Source organism: Vigna angularis, chromosome 11 (genome assembly GCF_016808095.1).
Source record: "Vigna angularis cultivar LongXiaoDou No.4 chromosome 11, ASM1680809v1, whole genome shotgun sequence".
Lineage (NCBI taxonomy): Eukaryota > Viridiplantae > Streptophyta > Magnoliopsida > Fabales > Fabaceae > Vigna > Vigna angularis.
The window spans coordinates 27289483-27311421 of NC_068980.1; the positions used below are offsets into that span (position 1 = coordinate 27289483).

The 21939-nt window shown below is 30.6% G+C and overlaps 3 protein-coding genes across 3 annotated transcripts; 1 reads left to right on the top strand and 2 right to left on the bottom strand.

Moving 5' to 3' along the window:
* Positions 1-1469: 1469 nt before the first annotated feature.
* LOC108334192 (uncharacterized) lies at positions 1470-4267 on the bottom strand. Its single transcript, XM_052870341.1, has 2 exons — positions 4021-4267; positions 1470-2572 (listed from the first exon to the last, which is right to left on the bottom strand). The coding sequence occupies exons 1-2, from the start codon at positions 4118-4120 to the stop codon at positions 1668-1670; spliced, it is 1005 nt and encodes a 334-aa protein (XP_052726301.1). The 5' UTR covers positions 4121-4267; the 3' UTR covers positions 1470-1667.
* A 757-nt stretch (positions 4268-5024) lies between these two features.
* Positions 5025-8217, bottom strand: LOC108333592 (E3 ubiquitin-protein ligase RGLG2). Its single transcript, XM_017569062.2, has 11 exons — positions 7852-8217; positions 7421-7505; positions 7191-7331; positions 6991-7104; positions 6755-6852; positions 6552-6628; positions 6361-6466; positions 5894-6021; positions 5691-5802; positions 5480-5536; positions 5025-5393 (listed from the first exon to the last, which is right to left on the bottom strand). Exons 1-11 carry the CDS (start codon positions 8095-8097, stop codon positions 5310-5312), a joined length of 1248 nt encoding a protein of 415 aa, XP_017424551.1. The 5' UTR covers positions 8098-8217; the 3' UTR covers positions 5025-5309.
* A 5275-nt stretch (positions 8218-13492) lies between these two features.
* Positions 13493-16675, top strand: LOC108333340 (protein IQ-DOMAIN 11). The gene is made up of 5 exons (XM_052870342.1): positions 13493-14227; positions 14304-14660; positions 15149-15367; positions 15547-15678; positions 15983-16675. The coding sequence occupies exons 1-5, from the start codon at positions 14156-14158 to the stop codon at positions 16529-16531; spliced, it is 1329 nt and encodes a 442-aa protein (XP_052726302.1). The 5' UTR covers positions 13493-14155; the 3' UTR covers positions 16532-16675.
* The last annotated feature ends 5264 nt before the right edge of the window (positions 16676-21939 follow it).

A 21939-nucleotide genomic window follows, 5' to 3' on the forward strand; every position in this document is an offset into this window, starting at 1 on the left:
TAAAAAATTGTATATGCTCCTACAATTCACATAATCATGATCAGGATACACCATTAGAACTACTGATCAATAAAGAACCTAATAAAAACGTAGATGATACATGCCATAGAGCTAAGGTCACATCAATATGAAAACATGGAAAACATAGAAAAAGAGTAGAAATTAACTTACTATTTTACAAGAATTGACCAGATAGGGTTGAAGATCTTACCACAATGATCACTTAGACACCTCCTGATCTTCAAACAAAAGATCCAACAATTTAAACACTAAGAGAAAATATAAAGGGTACTCAAAAAACGAGTTTTGTAGAGATGTTATGTATTTTAAATAATGAATATGACTAAAATAGCATAGTTCCTTAATTGAAAACACATTATCATTTCTATTATTCTATTTTCTAAACTCTCACAATTTAACTTTTATAAAAATATTATGATGATATTTTTATTAAATATTTTTAATATTATTAAATATTATTAATAATATTATTATATAATAGTTAAATTTGATCTATAAAATATAGAATTGAATTGAAACAAAATAGAGATTAAATAAAAAAAATTTACATGACCCTTATCTTAAAAGTGACACATGACATTATTATAAGATCTTCATTTGAGATCAAATTATTTTAGTTTGTGTTTAGAAATATTATTTAATTTGTACTTAAATTTTATGATAAAAAAATATTTTCATTTTACTTTTAATGTTTTTTACTTTGTTTTAGATTTTTGAGTATTTTATATAATCTTATTTTATAACATTAAGACCTCTACTGGTACAAAATAATCAAAACTTTTAAAAATGAGTAACCAGGCAAAGTTGGCAAATGTTTTTAAATTGAGATGAGCACTAAGTATTTCAATATTCGTTCAAATTTAACCACATTTAACTTTTAATACAAGAACATTTGGTTTAAATTATCAAATTACCATTTTTTTACATTAAATTTGAAATTTCTTGTAAATTTATATATTTTTAATTAATTTTGTTATTGAAAATTAAATATTTTTATATTTTTCAATTGAATTAGTTTCACTCAATAACATAATTATTATTGGACGATGTAATTATTATTTTGCTTTATTATATTGATTCCTTGTATTCATTTGTTAAAAAAATTGTAAAATTTTATGATTCATATAAAAATTAAACAACAAAAACTCAATATATAAAACAAAATCAATAAAGATTCAATAAAAAGTACTTCTATTTATAAAAAAACTTAAAATTTACTTAAATATATTTTTATTAAACTTCTTATTTATTTCTTCTCATTTTTCATCTTTTCCTTAGTCTAAAGGATCTCAATTTTTGCTCTGTTTCACTCTTATTTCTTTCTTCATTCACTAATTTTCCACTTCCTAAGTCAAACAAAATATAAAAGAATGGCATCCAAGCAAAATGTAAAAGAATAACAAAGGATGGTTGAAGCAGTGAAATAAATAAAGTTTACACACCAAGGATTGAGAAATGAACGTATAGGGCTATGAAGTATTGTAACATTTACTCTGACAACAAACCTTTAGAGCTCACATACTGTTGAAAGCAAAAGCCGCTCACCACCAAAATTCAGGCAAACAGTTCCACCATAACACCAGTATAAACAAAAAGAACTTGTTGCCAACAAAAAGAAAACAAAAAAGAGTGAGTTACAATGGGTATCAATAGAAGAAATCCCTCTTTTTACTTTTCTCCATGCCCCAGTAATGACCTGTTTGACGGCCATCTCTTTGAAATCGATGAGAGTTTTGCCTCCATTGGTTGCCCTCATTCTCAGCACTCCAACCTCCATAATTCCTTCTAAATTGCAAATGACTTGAAACATCACCATTGCCCTGGTGCTTCCATTCTGTCTTCATTGGAGTTACATTCTGTTGGCTAGATTTGCATTGCCAAGAAGATTTGCCAATTTTATTAGACAAATAAGTTGGCTGCTGCTGAATCCAAGGGCTGTCCCTAACTTTACCCCATCCTTTATCCTCTAAGTTTCCACAATCCCAATCCTTACATTGATTTTTATCTTCCTTTCCCTTATTCCAACCCCATGACACATGAAGACCACCTTCCAAAGCATTGCCAGTTAATCCACCATTTCCACCACCAACGTGGCGCTCCCATGGATTGTCAGTATTATCCATATTTCCAGAGTTTACCTCTTTCAATTCATACACTTTACCAGCAGGACATTCCCAAGGATTTTCACCACTATCTGAAGTTTTTGTTCTTTTGCATTTCGTAGCTTCTATCTCTTCCTCATCAACCACAGTAAACAATGCTCTATCTATTTCCTTAATGAGATCAGGATCAATAGAAGGGTTCCAATCTATTTCATCAGCATAAGTATCTGGATCAGGTAGAGAAATATCACAAGGAAGGCTGTTGATCTTTGCCCAGTAACGCTTTTTGGCATTTTTGAATGCTTCTTCGGCAGCTGAATCATTCCATTCAGACACATTGCTGTGGCAGCATATCAACGTCTTAGAATCAACGATTTTCTGCCACGGTACCAATCCAACTGTAGTGCAGTACTTCTTCTCCCATACAGGTATTCCGTCCTGCCAATACTCTTACAAGATTGAAAAACATAAAATTCAGTATATTGATGTAAAAAAAGATGTAGTAGCAATGGTAACTCCCTACATCTGTATATGAAACAAGAGTGAAATGAAGCTACATAGTTCTACATTTTTACATGAAAAAAGACTGAAATAGAGCTACATTCCTTACAAATGCTGGAAACAGAAGATGGTCGCAAAAAATAAAATATATGAACCCATATAGACCCTTATTATTGTATACCATTTTCATTATAAATAAGAATACTCGTGTGCACCAAACAAACAAAATTCATTATATTCCTTCTTAGTTTCTCTCTTCTCAGCGTGGTAGTAGAGTAGTATCATCCTTCGTGACCTGTTTTGTCACTAATTGTTTCAACACTCATGAACAAGAACCCCTTCCATAAGGATAAAGGCTTCTCTGAATCTAATAACCTTCTCAGCCTTAGCAATCCACCCAATAGGGTCACTTTCATCAATGTTCGGCCATTCAACATTCTCAAGGGCCTTTTAAAACTCCATTGAAACCTCACCTTCAAAGTTTGAAGAATGAACATCATAATGTCGATGGTTTATTTTGATGAGTAGTTCTAACATGGCAAAACTTCCTACAAAGTATCCTCCATTGTCTATCTCTTGTTGCTTAACCAAATATTGCAAGTGGTAGAATGGTATCCAACATATCAAGTTTTTCTCTCATTTCCCCAAAATCTTTGTGAATGTCCCAGGTGGCATTCCCCATTTTTCGCATGTGTTTCCCATTATCAGAATTGGATCCCGACATCTCACCGTTCATCTCTGCCACATGCTTCTACAATCCTTTGACTCTTGAGTCCATCTTCATCAAAGGCATCCAGTAGGTCGGATTTGTTAGACTCGAAATTGCATACAAAGTAAGTCATAGATAACAATACTAGGTACAACCAGGATTACAGCATACCTAAGCCCTAACAAAGAGTCTATCTTCCTCAAACTCCCTGCCATTCCTAACAAATAGTCTAAATAGACTATTTACAATTTGTCGGACATTTATCAAAATCATAAACTATTGTGAATTTTTCTACTTAAAGAATATCAATTCTTGTATAACGAACATCACTCCTTCTTTGAATGTTTTCAATAAATTTCAACAACCAACAATAGACGGAATATCCGATTCATGAATTTGTAGTTTCTAACAAAATTAGCACTCATCTTCCCTCCAAGCAAAGTTAGCACCCATCTCAGTACGAAATATCTCCATTCCAAAGATTTATCAGTAACTTAAGTGTTCAATTACAATATCTTAAGCGCATGGCAACATAGGGATTATAGTTCCTCCTCAAATTCAACAAAACATCCCTCCCCTACACAAACAGTGCAATGCCAAAGTCCAATTTTGTTTTCAAGAAAAGGAAAACGAAAACAAAAGACAAAGATAGGCAAATGAAAGGTAAACAAAGAATTTTAAAAATACCAGGAAGAGAAGCATTGATGTCGTAGAATCTCGGAGGACGCACCGGAGATCTTCGGTGGCGGAAGAACCTTCGCGATTGACGGTTGTCCCATTTACCCATTTCCCACAAAAACCTATCAAAAGTTCAAAATGGGTTTTTTTGGCAACAATTTAGGAAGAGAAAACGCAACCAACGAACAAAGTTACCAAGACAGTGATTGTTCAAGTTCAATTTAAGCACATGTGGTTGGGGTAATTTATAGCACACGTTGCGTCGGCGTGTTGATTTATATTACCGTACTCTCCTGTTACATTCATCAAAATCTAATTAATTTTGTTTCGTAATCTTTCTAAAAAGTTTATATAGATTTCGTTTTATATTCATATATTAAATATTTAATATTTCTTCTCATTTTCTTATTATTACATCATGTTTTATAAACTCATAATTTCTGTTCTGTCTTTATATATAATATAAAATGCTGAGTAATATTTTAAATGTACATGAACTATTTTACTTTCCACATTGCTATTTTTTTTTGTTGTACACGTTTTTTTAATAGTTTGTACATAATAGAGTATCTAATATAATCATATTTTAACTAATTTATACAATTCCATTTTGTAAATGAATTTAAATGTGGATGATTATTATAGAAAAAAAAGTAAAAGAACAAATTAATAAATTATTATTTTTAAGTTAAATTGTTAATTATAATTGATTTTTCTTATTAAAAATAGTAATCATATTAAAGAGCAGTTATTAGTATTTGTTTTTATACAATTGTTACAATTGATTTCATTTATGTTTAAAAACGATAAAAAAAACATTTGAAGTTTATTTTATCTTTAGAAAACCATAATCAAATAAGATCCTCCGTTCATTGTAAAATAGAATAGGTTTGAATGAGTAGAGAGATTATGTAGAAAATTGAACTCACTTGTTATGGAATTCATTATGTTAGTCTTTCTCTCTTAACTCTTTCCTAAACTTTTATTTTTTTAAAGTTTGTCAAACTTCTCTCAAGAAACACCTTCCCATCCACTCTTCACACACATAAACTCAATATCTGAATCTCTTATGCATTCATCAGTCCTCAGATCAAAATTTGATGATCCCAAATGTCAAACTCATAAGCATTAAGATATGAAAAGCAAAAAGAATTAATGAAATACACATATGTACAACATCAAATCCTATTTTTCTACGAATTTAACCGATGAAGAAAAAAAGCAAAGAATTGCTATTGGCACAACATAAAGGCAAAGAAAGAATATATAATATGTATGAATTCCCAAGCCACGTATGATTAGTAGTAAAGCTTAATCCTGGTGTTAATGGGTCTCCTGCACATGGGGCATGACTCAAGATCTGCTCCACACTCACAACATGTCTGCAGAAAAATAAAAGCAAAATATGTCAAATAAAATTCATTTTATTTGATGTTTTCTGAACAAATGCAGGGATATCTCTGTTTACCTGATGCCCACATCCGAAGGCCATGTCTTTCGCATTGCTCAGACAAATGGGACAAAGCTGCATATATAAGGCCAAATTAATCACAAAAATGTCGGATTTAAAGATCATCAAACAACAGACAAAATTTATTTATACGTAAATTGTTTTTAAATACACACCATTCCAAACAAGTTTATGAGAAAATAACATTATTCTACTTGAAACGTGGTACCTCATTGTCATAGGTGAAACATGGGGCGGAAGGAGCTGTGGGAGTTGGGTGGATACCAGTATATGTGGGAGGTGGGAGGGCAACCCTTTGAGGAGCACTGCCTTGCAGACAACTGCTCAACAGTAATTAGTATAAATTATCACAAAACATTCAACAGAAAATTAACAGAATTTAAAATCAATAGTAAGGAACCAAATAATTACCCAAGTAGATTAAGCTCTATTGCTGTCTTATACTGAGAAGGAATTTCCATCAACGCAGAAAGCGCAAACGATGCCTCTTTTCGTGAAGGAGGAATGTTCTTTGACATAATCTCCGTGAAGTTCACAAACTACACAGGAAGAAGGAGAAATCATTGTGATTCATTTGATCAACTTCTACAGTATACTCAAAGTTATTTGGCATTTTATTGTGTTAAGTTAGGTTTAAAATTTATTTTTTAATATTATAAGAGTTATGCATTAAAGTCTATTCTAAGAAGAATTTTTATTTGTTCGTTTTATTGAATTATCTATTATTAAGATATTTATTATTTGATGTATATCTTATTTCACCGGCTATTAGACCATGAAAGTATAATTTAAAATTCTAAAAAAAATTATTATTTGTTTGTAAACCGATTTGTAAATTAGATTGAATTAGATTTAAAATTTATTTCTTATTAAATTACCTTAAAATTGTCGAAGACACGATACGAGATATTGTCATCAAATTCCTTCATCGTATGAAATGGACCATCTCCAACTCCAACAAATATAATTGAAAGAGGAAATTTACTGTGACAAAGCAGGCATATATATATAAGGCACAAGAAGTTTCAAACCAAGGAACATTATCAAGTAAAAACTACACCACAATCACCTAGCTGCAACAATGGCATCCACAGTCTTCTGCTCCTGTGGACTTAGTTTCCCATGTCTGCCAACATTTTTTGTTACCTGTGTTAAACATTTGTAGATCATTTATTCTCTGTCCTTCGTAGAAAAGTCATTATCTAAGAAATAAAATATCCAATTCTGTTCTCAGAAAATTGCTTCATATGAAAGAAATATACTCAAGAATACCTGGCCATCTGCGATTATCACCAAAACATGGTACTGGCCACCACTCTGCTTTACAATTGTCATGGCCATTTCAATTATTGGTGCAAATGAAGTAGGCCCTGAAATTAAGATACGCTTCACTAACTCTATATTTGATATTAAAGACTCACATATATAGGGTTGAATGGCAAAAACTAAAAAACATAGTTTTCTGTTGAAAACTGTTCCTAAGAGCAAGAAAAGTAGTTATAAAATACCTGCAAGTCGAAGACGAGGAACAATTTCCCTATACCGACTTAACACCTCTTCAAATCCAATGCAAGATCTTTCATCCGGGTAGAAACTGAAGATATCTTGATCATGTGTTGATGCTGCCATCATATCATATTAATTTTTTTAACCATATCTTAGCTTCAAAATAATGGAAAACATAATGTGAAGTTGTATTAGCAGATACCATCTCCAAATCCAAAACAGGGGATCAAGTTATCCTCATCGAATGCAGCCAAGGTTTTCCCAATAACTGATATTGCTTGTTCATAAGGATTCAGAAGACTTCCAATGTGATGCAAGCTCCGACCATTGAACGATTTCTTGCCTAAAATGTTAACACCAAGTTCATGAAATTACACTACAACATCATGCATAACTTCCAACTATAGTAACGATTCGTAAATAAAGCCTTACCTGTCCACTCATTACTCTTGGTGAAATCAATACCAAGAATTAGATTACAAGACTCAAGCCCTGCCCGCTCAAGAGCCTCAGTAACCTAAAAGTATTGGGGATAATAAAAAAGTTTAGAATTAAAACACACACACAAATCACCAACTTTAAATCTAACTCAACTTTATAAAACTAGTTCTGATTTATAAGACTAGATTTACACCAGTTATATATTTAAAATTGATCTTATCTCTAGTCGACATATAGAAGGTTTTGCTAACACGAAGAAAACACACTACCAATTAAATAAGAGTTAAATTTATACGGAATTGATATGTGTAACTTAAAACCTTAAACACGCATGACATATATCTTTCTCTTCGGTGGATTGAATATAACAAAACGAAATACCACCTAAGGGTTAAATAAAAGAGTAAAAAAAATGAAGTTGCCTGTTCTATGGAATTGTAGCGATCAACAATTCTTGAGTTTGTCCTCTCTAGCTTTGCACTATCATAAGGTATCAATGTATGACCACCGTAAGCTTCACAGCCAAATGAAGAATAAGAGGGTTGTGGATCATCAAAAGCATAACCTGATAGCGGATCCAAGTAAGCACTCCAAGAGGATGCAGAACAACTTGACCCTACCGATGAACTCTGCCTCCAACTATTCTCCTTAGAACTTTGACCACCCATTTCACACCCACCAACACTTGTCGATGAAAAATGAAGCAATGAACACAAACCAGTTGCAAAGGGTATATAAAACGGCACGAGTGTATCGTCCTCGAGGTTGCAGTTTCCATTTTCCAAGCAACTTCTAGATTTGTTCAATGCAATAAGTAACGAGCAAAGGCAAGCTTCACACAAACGAAAACGATTGTTTCTAACTTAACCCACCGACGTAAGTAACACAGTGTAATTGCTGGTGACTTCAAGCGCAAGGAACCAAAAGTCTTTTGACAAAAGAACACATTGCGACAGGAAGAAATGACCGTTAAAAAATAAACTTTAAATTTAATTTAAATTCACAAAATCGATTTTTAAAATGAGATTTATATACATGATCGATGCTTTCAAAATAAGGAATCATATAAAAGTGCTTAGAAGAAAGAACATCTGATTTTGATGATAATAACGTAGATTCCTCGAGTGCACCAGAGTCAACACATCAACGAACATACGCAAATAAAACGAATCGTATAAGGTGTAAAGAGTGTATAAAAGGTGATATATGATGAGTGTTGTGGGTTGGTGTGTTGAATAACACTGGAGGAGAATCTTCAGTGGTGTATACGCAAATGAGTAATAACTAATATTCAAATTTAGAAGCTTGAGAACAGAGGTGCAAGGGTGCAAAAGGAGAGGGCCTTTTTTTCTTCCTTTTTGAAGGTTGTGTGGAACTCAAGAGAAGTAACAGCAAGGGAGTTTCCTCGTATTGCTACAAGGCTGACTAGTCTTACTTTTTACAAATGTTTACACACTAGAGATAACCTTCTTCATAAACCGTTTTAGACCCTTCAAACATGTTTACTACAAAAAAAATCTCAAAATTTGTATGTAACCTCTCAAAAATCTACTATATCTTTATGAGGAAAACTTTTGATATAAAGATTATTACAAAGGATTGACATCATTATCTATTAAAAACCTTAAAACAATGAGTTAATAAGTTTTTCGTTTTTACATAGTACTCTACTTTTTTATTTTTATCTAACGTGAGATTTAGACTCATACTTGCTTTCTCAGCATAAATTACATATACATGGTAGCAACGGACTCTTTGTGTAATACTTCAACTTCATTCCAAAAAATTTCTCACGTGGTTGAATTTGTGGCATTTGATAGGCGTAAGTTGCTTAAATGAGTTCTATTAGCTTTGAGCTCCAATTCTTCAAGTGATATTTAAAACCTGTCTTTGCAATGTGAAGTTCTTAAAATGGAGCTTCCAGCTACCAAAAAGGAAAAGGACAAAGCATAACTGTTGGAAGAATTTGTTAAAATGAAGTTCAAGGACTGTCAATGAATTAATTCTGCATCGTTTTTTTGTTGGGAAATATTTACAGCTATGTAAATTAAGACTTTCCTAATTTAATTTTATTATTTCTTTCTTCATCAAAAATTAACAAAAAGTTTATTATAACACATAAAATGCACTATTAATGATAAATTTGTAATTATAGAATATTAAAATTTATTATTATATTTTATATATTTAAATGTATAATAAATATCTGCTATTAATACCATTACCTTCTCTGTTGGCTCCAGTAGGTCAACCCTAACTAGCCTATCGGCTAGTCTATTAGTAATTATTTAGTAGGTCATTTTTTTAGGACCTATCACCATTTTTTTTTTCGTTCTAGACATTTTTTTGTTTCTATGATATTTTTTTCACTTTTTCCTGAGATAATAAAGATGAAATAATCAAATCAAACTTGTCCGGATGTCATCCTTGTTCATAAGTTTTGGAATTAAAAATTTAATTAGTGTAACTAATGAGATTTAAACCAGATTAATTCTTGGTGTTCCTTTTAATATCTGGAGACTTGGATACTGAAATCTAAATTAAAATAAATTCTTGTTAAAGTACAGTTAAAGAACATTGTCTAGTGTTTCTTTATGATTAAAACAACTTCTTGTAAATCTATATTTGATTTAATTTTTGAAAATCTTTTCAAGTTCAATTCTGCCCTTCTTGAACTTTGTCATTATTTATACAATTACATTCATTAACATAGATGAAAACAATATACTTGTAAATAAATTAAGTAGAATATTTACATAAGTTAAAGTATAGTTAACCATGTTTTAAAAAAGAAAATTTATTGATTCTATTTTTTAGAGTAATTTTTCATGGATGAGTCTATCTACAGTAAAAAGGGTTATTATGAGAATTCTAAAGTAGTTTATATGTTTGTTTATAAGAATTCTATTAAACCAAATACGAATATTTCTCCTAATTTAGTCGAGATTCTGCAAGGTTTTTACATGGTTAATTTGAATTACATTACAAATTACATCAAAGTGCTCTATTCATTTAAATTCCGAAATAATAACGGTTTAAAAACGTAGCAACTAAATTTTTAGACAATGAAGATCCAAAAAAACATAAAATAAAATGTGTAGAATAATCATTGTAAGTAAATATTGAAAAGTAATAGACATTTTATAAACTCAGTGATGTTTTGATGTACCTTTGTCTTTAATATATGGAATGGGATGCAACAATTGTGACTATTAGCTCAACAAAAAAAAATGGTTATGAATACGGTTGGTTGTATCTAACATCTGCAATACTTGGTCCAATAAAGTTGAGGTGAAATCAACGTTGTAGTTCACTTTTACAGTTATACGCTTTATTGGTTTTTGTGTCTTTTGAACAAGTTTTGTTTAAACAAGTTTACTAAATTGTTAGGAATTAAATTAATCAAACTGAATTAAATTATTAAGTAATTGTATTATATTATACTAAAAATATTGTATTAATTATAATAAAGATTGAAGTGAATTATTTTATATTTTAGTTTTAATAAACTGAATTTTTAAAGTTATAGTTCAAAATTAAATCATATACGCACATTAAAAAAATTCATATTAAAATGAATTTGCATATGAAGTATTTAATTTAAATATATGTGCTATTGTAAAATACAGAAAAATCTCAATCCAGTGAGCATTTATGAAAAATCTTGAACTTTTTCCATTAGGGGTTAATGGGTGAAAAGTTATGATATTATAATTGTGATTTAATAAGTTTTTGCAGAGAATAAAATGGAACATAGATTGTTGTTAGAATATTTAAGGTAAAATGTGTAGTTAATATATGAGTTGAAAGATTAGGTTTCCATGTTGGGATAAGTTGTTTGGAAACAATAGAGACAAGCTTACGTTGTCATAATTATTGATGGGTGGTTTAACCTCATAGTTGTCTCTTGAGGATAATTCAATCGAATAGGCTAAAAAATGGTACAATAATAAATACTCAGCAATTTTGGTCCAAGATTGTTTCCCCTAAAACGTTCATTGCATCATTGAGTGTAGGCCCTGATTCAAGAAACTAACCAAACCTTGATTGAGAAGTCTATTAATAACCAAACAAACATCTTTTTCATTCAAAGGATTCAATCCTCAGAAGTCATTTTAAAGTTAACCATTGCGTGACAAAGTCTGTGCTTTTGGTTTTCAAATAGCCGACCACACCCTCACTTCTCTCTTTATTAAAAGATGAGATTTCAGAGATTGTATTATCACATTTCCTCTCTTTCCCTTCTTTTACACCTCTCTTTATTCCATTCTCCCCAATTCTTTGCATATTACCTCTCCACACATCTTCCACCTTACACTTTCCTCCACTCCCCTTTATGTTAATAAATATATATACATATTAAGTTTACTACTAGATATATTAGATAACAACTAGATATAAAGTGAAATAATAGGTTTAATAAACAATAAATATTTCGTTATATAGCGTAATTTGGCCTATCTCTAATGAATCATATTGAGAGAAAAATTTATCGAAAATACTATATTAACGAGATTTAAGTCCAATCACATATAAGAGATTAACATCATCTTTAACACAAAATCTTAATGTAATGGATTTATGGATTTTCATCCTTATAGGATGCTTAATTCTCATATTTGTCTTATGTACGACTTAGATTTACATTTGGAATCCAAAAATTTTCTTCCAAAAGTCATTAGTACACTTGTCAAACTGAAATATTCTCAACTATGAGTATCCCTTTTCATACTGTCAATGTGACATACTTACTTAGAACCCTTACAAGAAAGACTTTTGATACATGGATCATATTGTACTTGTATTGGTCAATCATCAAAGTTAACTATTAGTTTTGATACCACTAATGGATTTATCCAACACTAGTGAGACCTAATTTCAACTATACATAAAGAATTGATACTACCTTCAACCAAAAAGCTTAAAGTAATGAATTTATGAATCTTTATCTTTATAAGATAAAAAATTCTTATATTTATCTAACGTGAAATTTAAACTCACATTTGAAACCCAACCATCTCAATGTATTCTTTAATTTCTTCTAAATTTACAATAAGTAAAAATAAAAAAATTAAATGATATATAAGAAAAAAAAAACATAAAAAGATTAAATTTGAAGTGAAATTATATGATGAATATATCCTATATATCTCGTAAAAGTTTCCCCATAATTAGATCCTTATTTGGATCAAAAGACCTATAAATAATGTGTAGTGTATATATCTCTGCACCCATCTTACTGCTGCCTAACTTTGCAGGATGAGAAGTATGTGTTCACTTAGTTTCCACATTCATCCATAATGGAGATTTGACTTTTTGGTGCAATGGCATATGAAATCAAAGGTGTTTGAAGGAAATGCCATACTCTTGGGTCTATGTTTCAACAGACAGATACTAGTTCTTATCCTTCCATAGACCACCCTGAACCCTCCTTCACCAATTTCACAATCCTAGTATTATAATTAAGGCTTGCTGCTCCTTCCAATGTTTGCCATTTCTTGTTACACTATATAACACTTTTTTAATTAACATTCTTTCTTATTAAACAATGTTTGATTCGAAAATATAGATACTTTGTTACATTAAATTAAAGTTAAATATGTTTTTGGTTTACAATGAATTCAAAATCTCTTTCAAATACACACAAAAAAGTACCTAACTATAAAATAAATCATATAAAACTATGTGTGTGTGTAAAACATATTTAATTCCTAAGATATAATTGTTTTAATAAACCAACGCATTACACCACATGAGTGTTGCATAATTTGGCGATTTCCCTGCTTTACAAATGAACAGGCATATGAACATGTGCCAGTTGGAAAATTTGGATGAGGCCCACAAGGCTGAGAGCAACTGCTCATTATTATTTAATCACTGGCTTTCTTAATGAAAGCAAAATGGTCTGTTTCTCTGCTGTGGAACACTTCCTCTTGAGGGTCCACACTTTGAACAGAGAAAGCTCATCATGCATGATAAAGAAGAAAAATGGGAAATGATTGAAGTTGCACCCACATAAAAATCATACCCACTTCACCAAAAGTTCCAAGCTTGTGATTTCTAACTAATGGGGAAAAAATAATACATAAAAAAGAAATCTTGTTATCCGTGCCCATTCTTGGGTATCTGATACTGTAATAAAGAATGTTTTGCTGATTTCAAAGGTTTCCCGTCTGATTTTAGTGACAACACTGCGCTTTTTGCAAGCTTCTAGTTCTCTTAAATGGTGATTCTTGACCTTTTAAAAGAGTTTATTGTTGTTTTATAGCCTTTTTCAAAGAGTCTAAGAGATTTCATAAGATGGGGGTAAGTAAGGTAGTGGGTGTTGGATCACACTACATCTGCATCAAATTCATTTTTTTTTTAACTGTGCTGACTTGTGTGCATTAGAGTTAAAATTACTCTGAAAGCAAAGTTCTGATTAATGTGCGTGTTTTGGTCTTTGTAACGACTATTTGCCCCTATGAGAAGCTATTCTATGACAAAGTCTGCAAATTGTTCCTTCTTTTTGGGACAAGTGTAATGTTTAGGTTTTAACAAGTCCATTACTTAAATCAGTTCACTGTCTACTTACAAACCAATTTGTACGTTTCGTCCATCTACTTGTTCAGCTCAGCTGGGGCCATTAGATAAACAAAAACCAAAACATATGCTGTATAAGAGAGGACTCTTCTGAGCATTCTCTCAGATCACAGAAACTGGAGTTGGTCCATGTGATGTTGTTAAATGGCTAAGAAGGGTTGGTTAAGCATGATTAAGAAGCTCTTTTTATGGGGGGCACAGTCCTCACAAACGAAGGTAAATGATCTTCTCCTTTGACTAATAATTCTCTTCAACCAAGATTGTGCTGCTCATGAGACAAACCTGTTTTCAGAAGGAAAAAAGAAGGGTTTGGATATTTGGGAGGGTTAAGACCAAGAGGTTGCCTTCAATTACAGCACCACCACCCTCAAAAGAAACAAGACTAAGTGAAGCTGAAGAAGAACACGGCAAGCATGCTTTAACAGTGGCCATTGCTTCTGCTGCTGCTGCTGAAGCTGCTATCACTGCTGCTCAGGTTGCTGTTGAGGTTGTCAGGCTCCAATCAGCTCATCAACAACTTAATGAAAAACAACAACAGCTTCAACCTGTTAAAACCAGACATGATGCTCCTCATTCCACACACCACTGCCAGAGGAAGATGGAAGAAGCTTCAGCCATCAAAATTCAAACAGCATTCAGAGGTTATCTAGTGAGTTTGTCTAATCTCTGTCATTTACATATATGAAGCTTAAATCTTTTTTCCACTCTGTTCACTTTTCTCAGCTAAATGGTCTTTTATTAGTTAAGTTTGAGAAACCAAATGTAAATAAGGATACACAAATATGTTCAGAACTAAAACTTAGTTATCAAGTTAGTAAATACTAATTCATTTGAAGTCTTCAACTAAATTAGTGATTTCCCAAAATATAACAAGGTAACTTGGGAACAGAAACTACATTTTTGTGTAGCATATTTCACAAATTTAACCGATTAGTGATTACCCAAATTGAGAAATAGGTAACTTTTGAACAGAAAATAGAGTAAAATTTTTGTAATCATATTTAACAAGTTAACACCAAAGAGGGTAAAAGAAAAATCTGAAAGAATCAAGGGAACAGTTACTGTAGATGAAAATAAGTGAGTGAAGTCATCTTAGTAGATTCTTACTCACAATTCACTGATTGGTGAGAGTTACAGTCAAGGAAAGCTCTAAGAGCATTGAAGGGAATAGTGAAGCTTCAAGCTATCATTCGTGGAAGAGCTGTGAGACGCCAAGCTTTGTGCACTCTGAAGTGCTTGGAGTCCATAGTGAGTATCCAGTCACATGTCTTTGCAAGGAGACTTCAAATGGTTGAAGGAAGATGGGATTGTGGTGAACATGAAGATATGGAAGGTTCAAGAGACAAGATAATAAGGGTAGGAATAACATGTTCCTGTTGATTATTACTTATGTTCTCATCACATCACAAAAGTAAATTTCGCTTTCAATGCAATAATCTCCATGTTATTATGGATGAAAGCTTACAGATATATTTTTGTCACTTGTTATCCATTGCATGGTTTACATTTCAAATATGGCTTTCAATTTTTTTCAGATGGACTCAAACAGTGAGAGAAGGTGGGATGACAGCATTTTGTTGAAGGAAGAGGTAGATGCCTCTTGCATGAACAAGAAAGAAGCAGTTGTTAAGAGAGAAAGAGTAAAAGAATATACCTTCAACCACAGAGTAAGCTCTTAAACCAGTTTTTTCCATAGTTTGAGAAAACATGATCTATCTTCATACTGGATTTTTATAATAATTGAAAGGTAAACATGTTTACATTTTGTTTCCTATTTCCAACAATTTCCTTAAGAAATATATAGTATGATTAAGATCTTGTTATTTTTGATGTTTTCTGTACAAATCCTTCAAAATGGGGGAAAAAAAGGAGAACATAGTTATTTGTGGAGAGAAGAAATGAAAACAGAAACCATTTCTTTAAACTAAACAGGTCTTATTGTTCTTATTCTAACTTAGAAAACACTTTCAGAAGTCAGCTGAATCAGAAAGAGATAAAATAAATGGAAGATGGAGGTACTGGATGGAACAGTGGGTAGACACACAACTTTCCAAGAGTAAAGAACTTGAAGATTTAGTCTCAGTTTTCAGCTCACATCACTCTAGACCAGGGGAGGAAAGTGGAAGGAGAGAACTAAAACTCAGAAATAATCAGAGACAGAATCAGGTTGAAGGATTAGATTCTCCAGCAGTTTCTTCAAGGAACACATTTCCTCACAGGAGCCAGACTTCAGAGGCAGAAGATCACTCATTCCCAAGCTCACCTGCAATTCCTACATATATGGCTGCAACAAAATCAACACAAGCAAAAGCAAGATCAACAAGCTCCCCAAGAGCAAGGTTAGGAGGGAATTTTGACATGAACTCTGATAGCTATTCACCATGCAAGAAAAAGTTACCACTTGTGTCTTCTATTAATCAGCAAAGATCTCCTAGCTTAAAGGGCCTTCCTAGACCTCTGAAGTTAAGTCAGACATTGAGGGATCTCAGCATTAACTCTGATTGCTCTGTGCCAATTTGAGATGAAGAAAGCTCCTTCACATGAAGAAAACATTATCTCAGCATTACCATTGTTCCTCCTATTATATATGAAAGTAAAAATTGATTCTTTTTTGGTTCAGAATTGGATTTGAATGTGACAGAAAGTTGTTAATTTTTTCTCTCAGCAGTTAGTTGATCACTTGTGTGCTCTAAAGTCAAAACTCAAAATCATATCAAATGCATCTGATGACAATATAAAATCTCGCGTACAAGTATATACAGAGCATGATACCCGTGTAGACGCAATTAGATATATAAGACATAATATGTTTTTGTATAAGATCTTCTGAAATCCTTGTGTAGTTCAACTTATGTGATTGGATGCATGATAGTCTTCATTAGTTTTGCACTCTCTATGTTGAACTTTTTTATATATTGGTTTGATATGGATGCATTTGTCTTCCCTTGTTTACTTGTTTGTTTTATGGATGTATATTCAAATATATTTTTTATATGAAAAAGTCTTCTAACAGTTTTGACTGAGATTCGACACTTTTAGAAAGTATATTTTGTTGTTAGAAAATATGAAAAATATGAAAAAGACTTTTTTTTTTATATGAAAAAATATGGTTCAGTCAATTGTTTTTTAGACTATCATAACGCAATCTTTAGTTTTGTTTATAACTATTTGGTAAAACATCGAGTGACTTTAAAAAGTAGGTTACGTTCTTGTGTGATTTTATGGTTAACTGATTTGGTTTAGGTCATTCTGTGAAAATAATTTGTAAAATAAATTCACCGTATCAATCGGGATGATTAAAAGGATTTTGCAATTGGTAAAACGGAATTTCTCTTTGCACCTCATGATTTTCTCTTGCACTCCGTGGGATAGTCTAAAAGACAAAATTAACCCTAAACATTCGCTCTTTTTGTTTTTGTTGTTCTCTCTTTGGAATTACATGATCTCTGAACAACTTCAATAATGGAATTCGTAAGTATTTACAAGGAAGAGCAACTTTTGGATGTTAAAGCGTATTTCGAATTGCAAAAGTTATTTCATAAGTTTATTTCAAATTACAAAAGCCGAAAGTAAAAAAATATTTTAAAATTAAGCAATTTGAAAGTCTACTTTGAAAAAAAAAATCAAATTATATAGTCCAAAATAAACTCTTGCAAAAAAAAATTTATATTGTATAATTCAAAAGACTTTCAAATTTGAGCCTATTCAAGAATTCACGAGCCTTCCTATTATAATAACAAAATAAGGATCTTAACATTTATAGGAGTGCATGAGGACAACATGGAGGTGTGAAAAGAAATCCCCTTGATAGAAGTGTGAAAAATGGACCATGTCCAATTCGTTTTTGTGTTTTCCGCCCACTCCAAAACCAAAAGGAAGAAGAACATTATTGCTATTTTTGATATGATTTAGTTAATGTAAAAATATCTAAAAACTTCTGTTCTTACTTAACGTTTCTCGTTTGATTTCCAGTCAAGTATTTTATGAAGGGAAGTAAGATTTTTTATTTGTTTTTACTTTGGTTAATAATTTATCTTATGTGTCAAAGATACTTATAAATGCAACACTTACTCTACATTAGTCTTTGTTTTCCTATTTTCGGCAAAGAAAATTAAAAGAGAGAGCAAGTCTAGTTATTTTTTTCTTCTTTTCTTTTCTTATACACTTGAACAAATTAAGATAAGTTTTATTCACTTCTAGACCTCCATAATCGATGTGAATTTAGTTTTGAAATTTTAAAATTGTCCTATATTATTATGTATATGGACGAGCATGTTTTTTCAATTTGTGAATTCTGAAATAGATTCATTGATTAGAAAAACTTAGGTTTTATATAAAAATCACCTTGATAGAATTTTGTGGAGAAAATTATAAATAGATTATGAGAGTGTGTTATAACTGAGAATGATAGGTAGATTTACCCTAAAACAATATCTTCAAACCTTCTTTTTCCTCTTGGTACTATTCATTTTTTACATAATGAGTGGGTAGGGTGTCTATAAAAGATTATCCGACGCTTAAGTCAGTATTTTAAGTCAGATATTTTTGTCAAACTATGATTAATGCAAAAGTGAATTCAAAATTAGATTAACATAATATTTATAAGAGTATTTTACTTGTATATAATCAATTGAAGTAAACATTAATAGTTCATAATGTGGACAATGTCAGAACCAACCAAATGTACTTGTATTGAACTTTACAATGATGTTAACAACATTTAACTAATTAGAGTCCTTTTTTGTCCTATACCCCACTGATGGAGTTCCGATGACACGACTCTTGTAAGTGACTTGTATTTCTTTCATTCCACAAATACACACATCCAACAACGTGGAGTTGACTTGTATTTCTTTCATTCCTCAAAACCAATGAAGCATTGCACAAGCTTTCAACCAAATACTCTCACACTAAAATATCCCAATTATATTTACCCAAACTTTGTAAGTCATTCATAATCTTAAAAAAGTATGGGAAAAATTGTTCCACTTCAATTTGGTAACAAAAACTCATATGTTTAACAAAATATAAAGGCTGCAAAAATCTTCTATAGGAATATCTTCATGTTCTTCTAACAAAAAATCATATATTACATTAACATGAACTTTTTTCAGACAAAAATACTTCAATCCTCATTTAAATCAATTTTATCTTTGACTACCCTCAGTCTCAATCCTAAACATACATCTAATAAATTAAATCCAACTACTTTCGCACAAAGTAAAAAACCACCCCTCTTTCAACTCACATACTACATAACTCAGTTTAAAGATTCCTACTTATCTTGATAGGGTTGTTCAACACATGAACCACTTAAACGATGTGACTTCAATAAATGTTTTTTGTTTCATATTTAAATTTTCATTCAAAGCACCTAGAAGTTTCGGTCTCTAGGAATGGCGAAAAGAAATCTGCAAAAAAAACATTAAGCTTAGGTAAAAAATCTTAAGCCCACATAAAATGTCTATGATACAAACATCTATACCTTCGTGTCATGACTATATTCACCAACTTCATCACCTTACTCATTATTGTTATCCTCACACACCACTAAGAATCAACACACTACTTTGCAACATCAATTACAAACGACAATGATGATTGAAGGAATAAGAATGACGATTGAAAGGAAAACATTTCATTTGATAAATAACATATAAGAATATTGTCAGTTATTTCAACAAAAAAAGTACCATAATATCGCCAACCTAAGTTTTTTTTTACTTGGTTGAACGCTTGCAATTTGAAATTTCAACAGGGAGAAAAATACGTCTTGATCAGCAACTTAAAAAATTATTCAAAATTAAATTTAAAAAATTTGCATTAATTATGTCAAAATATCATTTCCATATTTATATTTTACAGATGTTCTTTGATAACGATGGCTATATTTTGTGCGTGACCACTAGGATCAATACAAAATATTTATTTTTTAATAATAGAACAACATATAAAGAATTTATTCATGTGAAAGATAACAAACATGTTGTTAAATGAAAAACTATAAACGAGCCACCAAGTTCAGTATCATCATAAAAATATTTTATAAGTTTATAATAAAAATTGGTATTGTTAACCATTTTTACCAAAAGTTTTATTAATTATATTTCAAAAACTAAATAAACTTTGAATAAATTATTTTATATAATAAACTATCTTTTAAGATAAACCTAACTGCCATTGAAGAATAATTATTTTTAGATATATTATTGACAAATAGAAGAAATTTTTTTAACATATGGAAGATTAAATTATGACGTACCTAATTTGTTTTTTAAGATTTACATAGCAAGGCGAATCTCAACTTACTTGAGATTAAAAGAATGTTAAAAACTTATAGAATGAGAAAAGGAATAAAGAGTATAAAAGAAAAGGAAAGTAAATATAAAAAAAAGTGATGATATTGATATGGTAAAGTTTCATTGTTATGATAATAATAAAAGAAAGAGCATGGTTGGTGCTTAGCACTATATACGGTTTAGAATTTGTAGCATAAATTGGTGTTTGGATTTGCACCTAACCAACACTTTTTTTATTTATAAGGGCACATGCATGGATCATATCAGACAAGTTAGTTTATATTTGCAGCCGACAAACACAGCCGCAATACAAGATGCAAAATTGACTTGTGGAGAAACACACGTCAATGGAGCCACTTTAACCAACACATCATTCCAGAATTTCATGTCTTTCGTTTTATTTTCATTATAGAGGCGATGAAAATTGACAACATTTACAAATCACCCTTCTATCATGGCAAAACAAACTACGTACGTTCATTATATATATTAAATTTATAAACTCATAGATTTACTTATATATTATAAATTTGTTTTATCTTTCGTCAAAAAACTTTCAACATATCTCTTCATGTCAAATTATATATATATATATCGAATATGAGACTAGATATCAATAGAGGGTTCGATAACACCTTGATACCAAGTGAAATAATAAATCCAACAAACAAAAACTTTGTTAGAATAAACAGTAAACCATAACTCTGTTAAGTGAACTTTAAGTCTAATCTAATCTTATAAAATTGACTTATAAAATGAAATTTACTGTTACTTATGCATTATAAATTGATTTTATCTTTAGTTAATATGAAACTTTCAACAAAAAAAAAAATCATAACATGAAATACATTATGAGTTATTAATTTTAAAAAATATTCAATAAAAATATAGGAAAGAAATTTAAATTTGATACGTCTCACCGTTTGTAAAATGAGATTATCTTTTACTTGTAATTATCAGAAATTAGTTCTATCTACATGGATCTTCAACACCTACTTATATTTAGACATGTACATTTCATATTTATAAATATTTATCAAAAGAAACATAATATCAAGTAAATATAATTTATATAAAGAATTGACATTATTTTCATTCTTTTAAGCTAATGAGGTTATATATATATATATATATATATATATATATATATATATATATATATATATATATATATATATATATATATATATATATATATATATATATTCATTTTTACTCCATACAAAACTTATAATTGTATTCAAATTCTTCAGAGTTATGTAAAATTAAATATTTATTGATGATTAAATAAAAAAAAGTGTTGATATGATGTATTATCGCTTTTTTCTTAAATTTCTTTAAGACATTAACCCACTATAGTTATAAATGGCTATTCATTTTTTAAAAAAAATGATGAATATTGTAATAGATAATGATGTGGTTGTACTCATAGAGGTCTAAACCTCTACCATGCCTAAGCCATTGAAGAATAAGCCATTGAAGAATGAAGGTGAGTGATTATGAATAATGGAGACACATTTTTCACATTTCACTTTTAGAAAGTATGTTGAGTACAAGGAAAAGAGGATGAGATGATTGGAGGATAGAAAGGATGAATCACAGTCTAATCTTATGATTTTATTTGTCTTC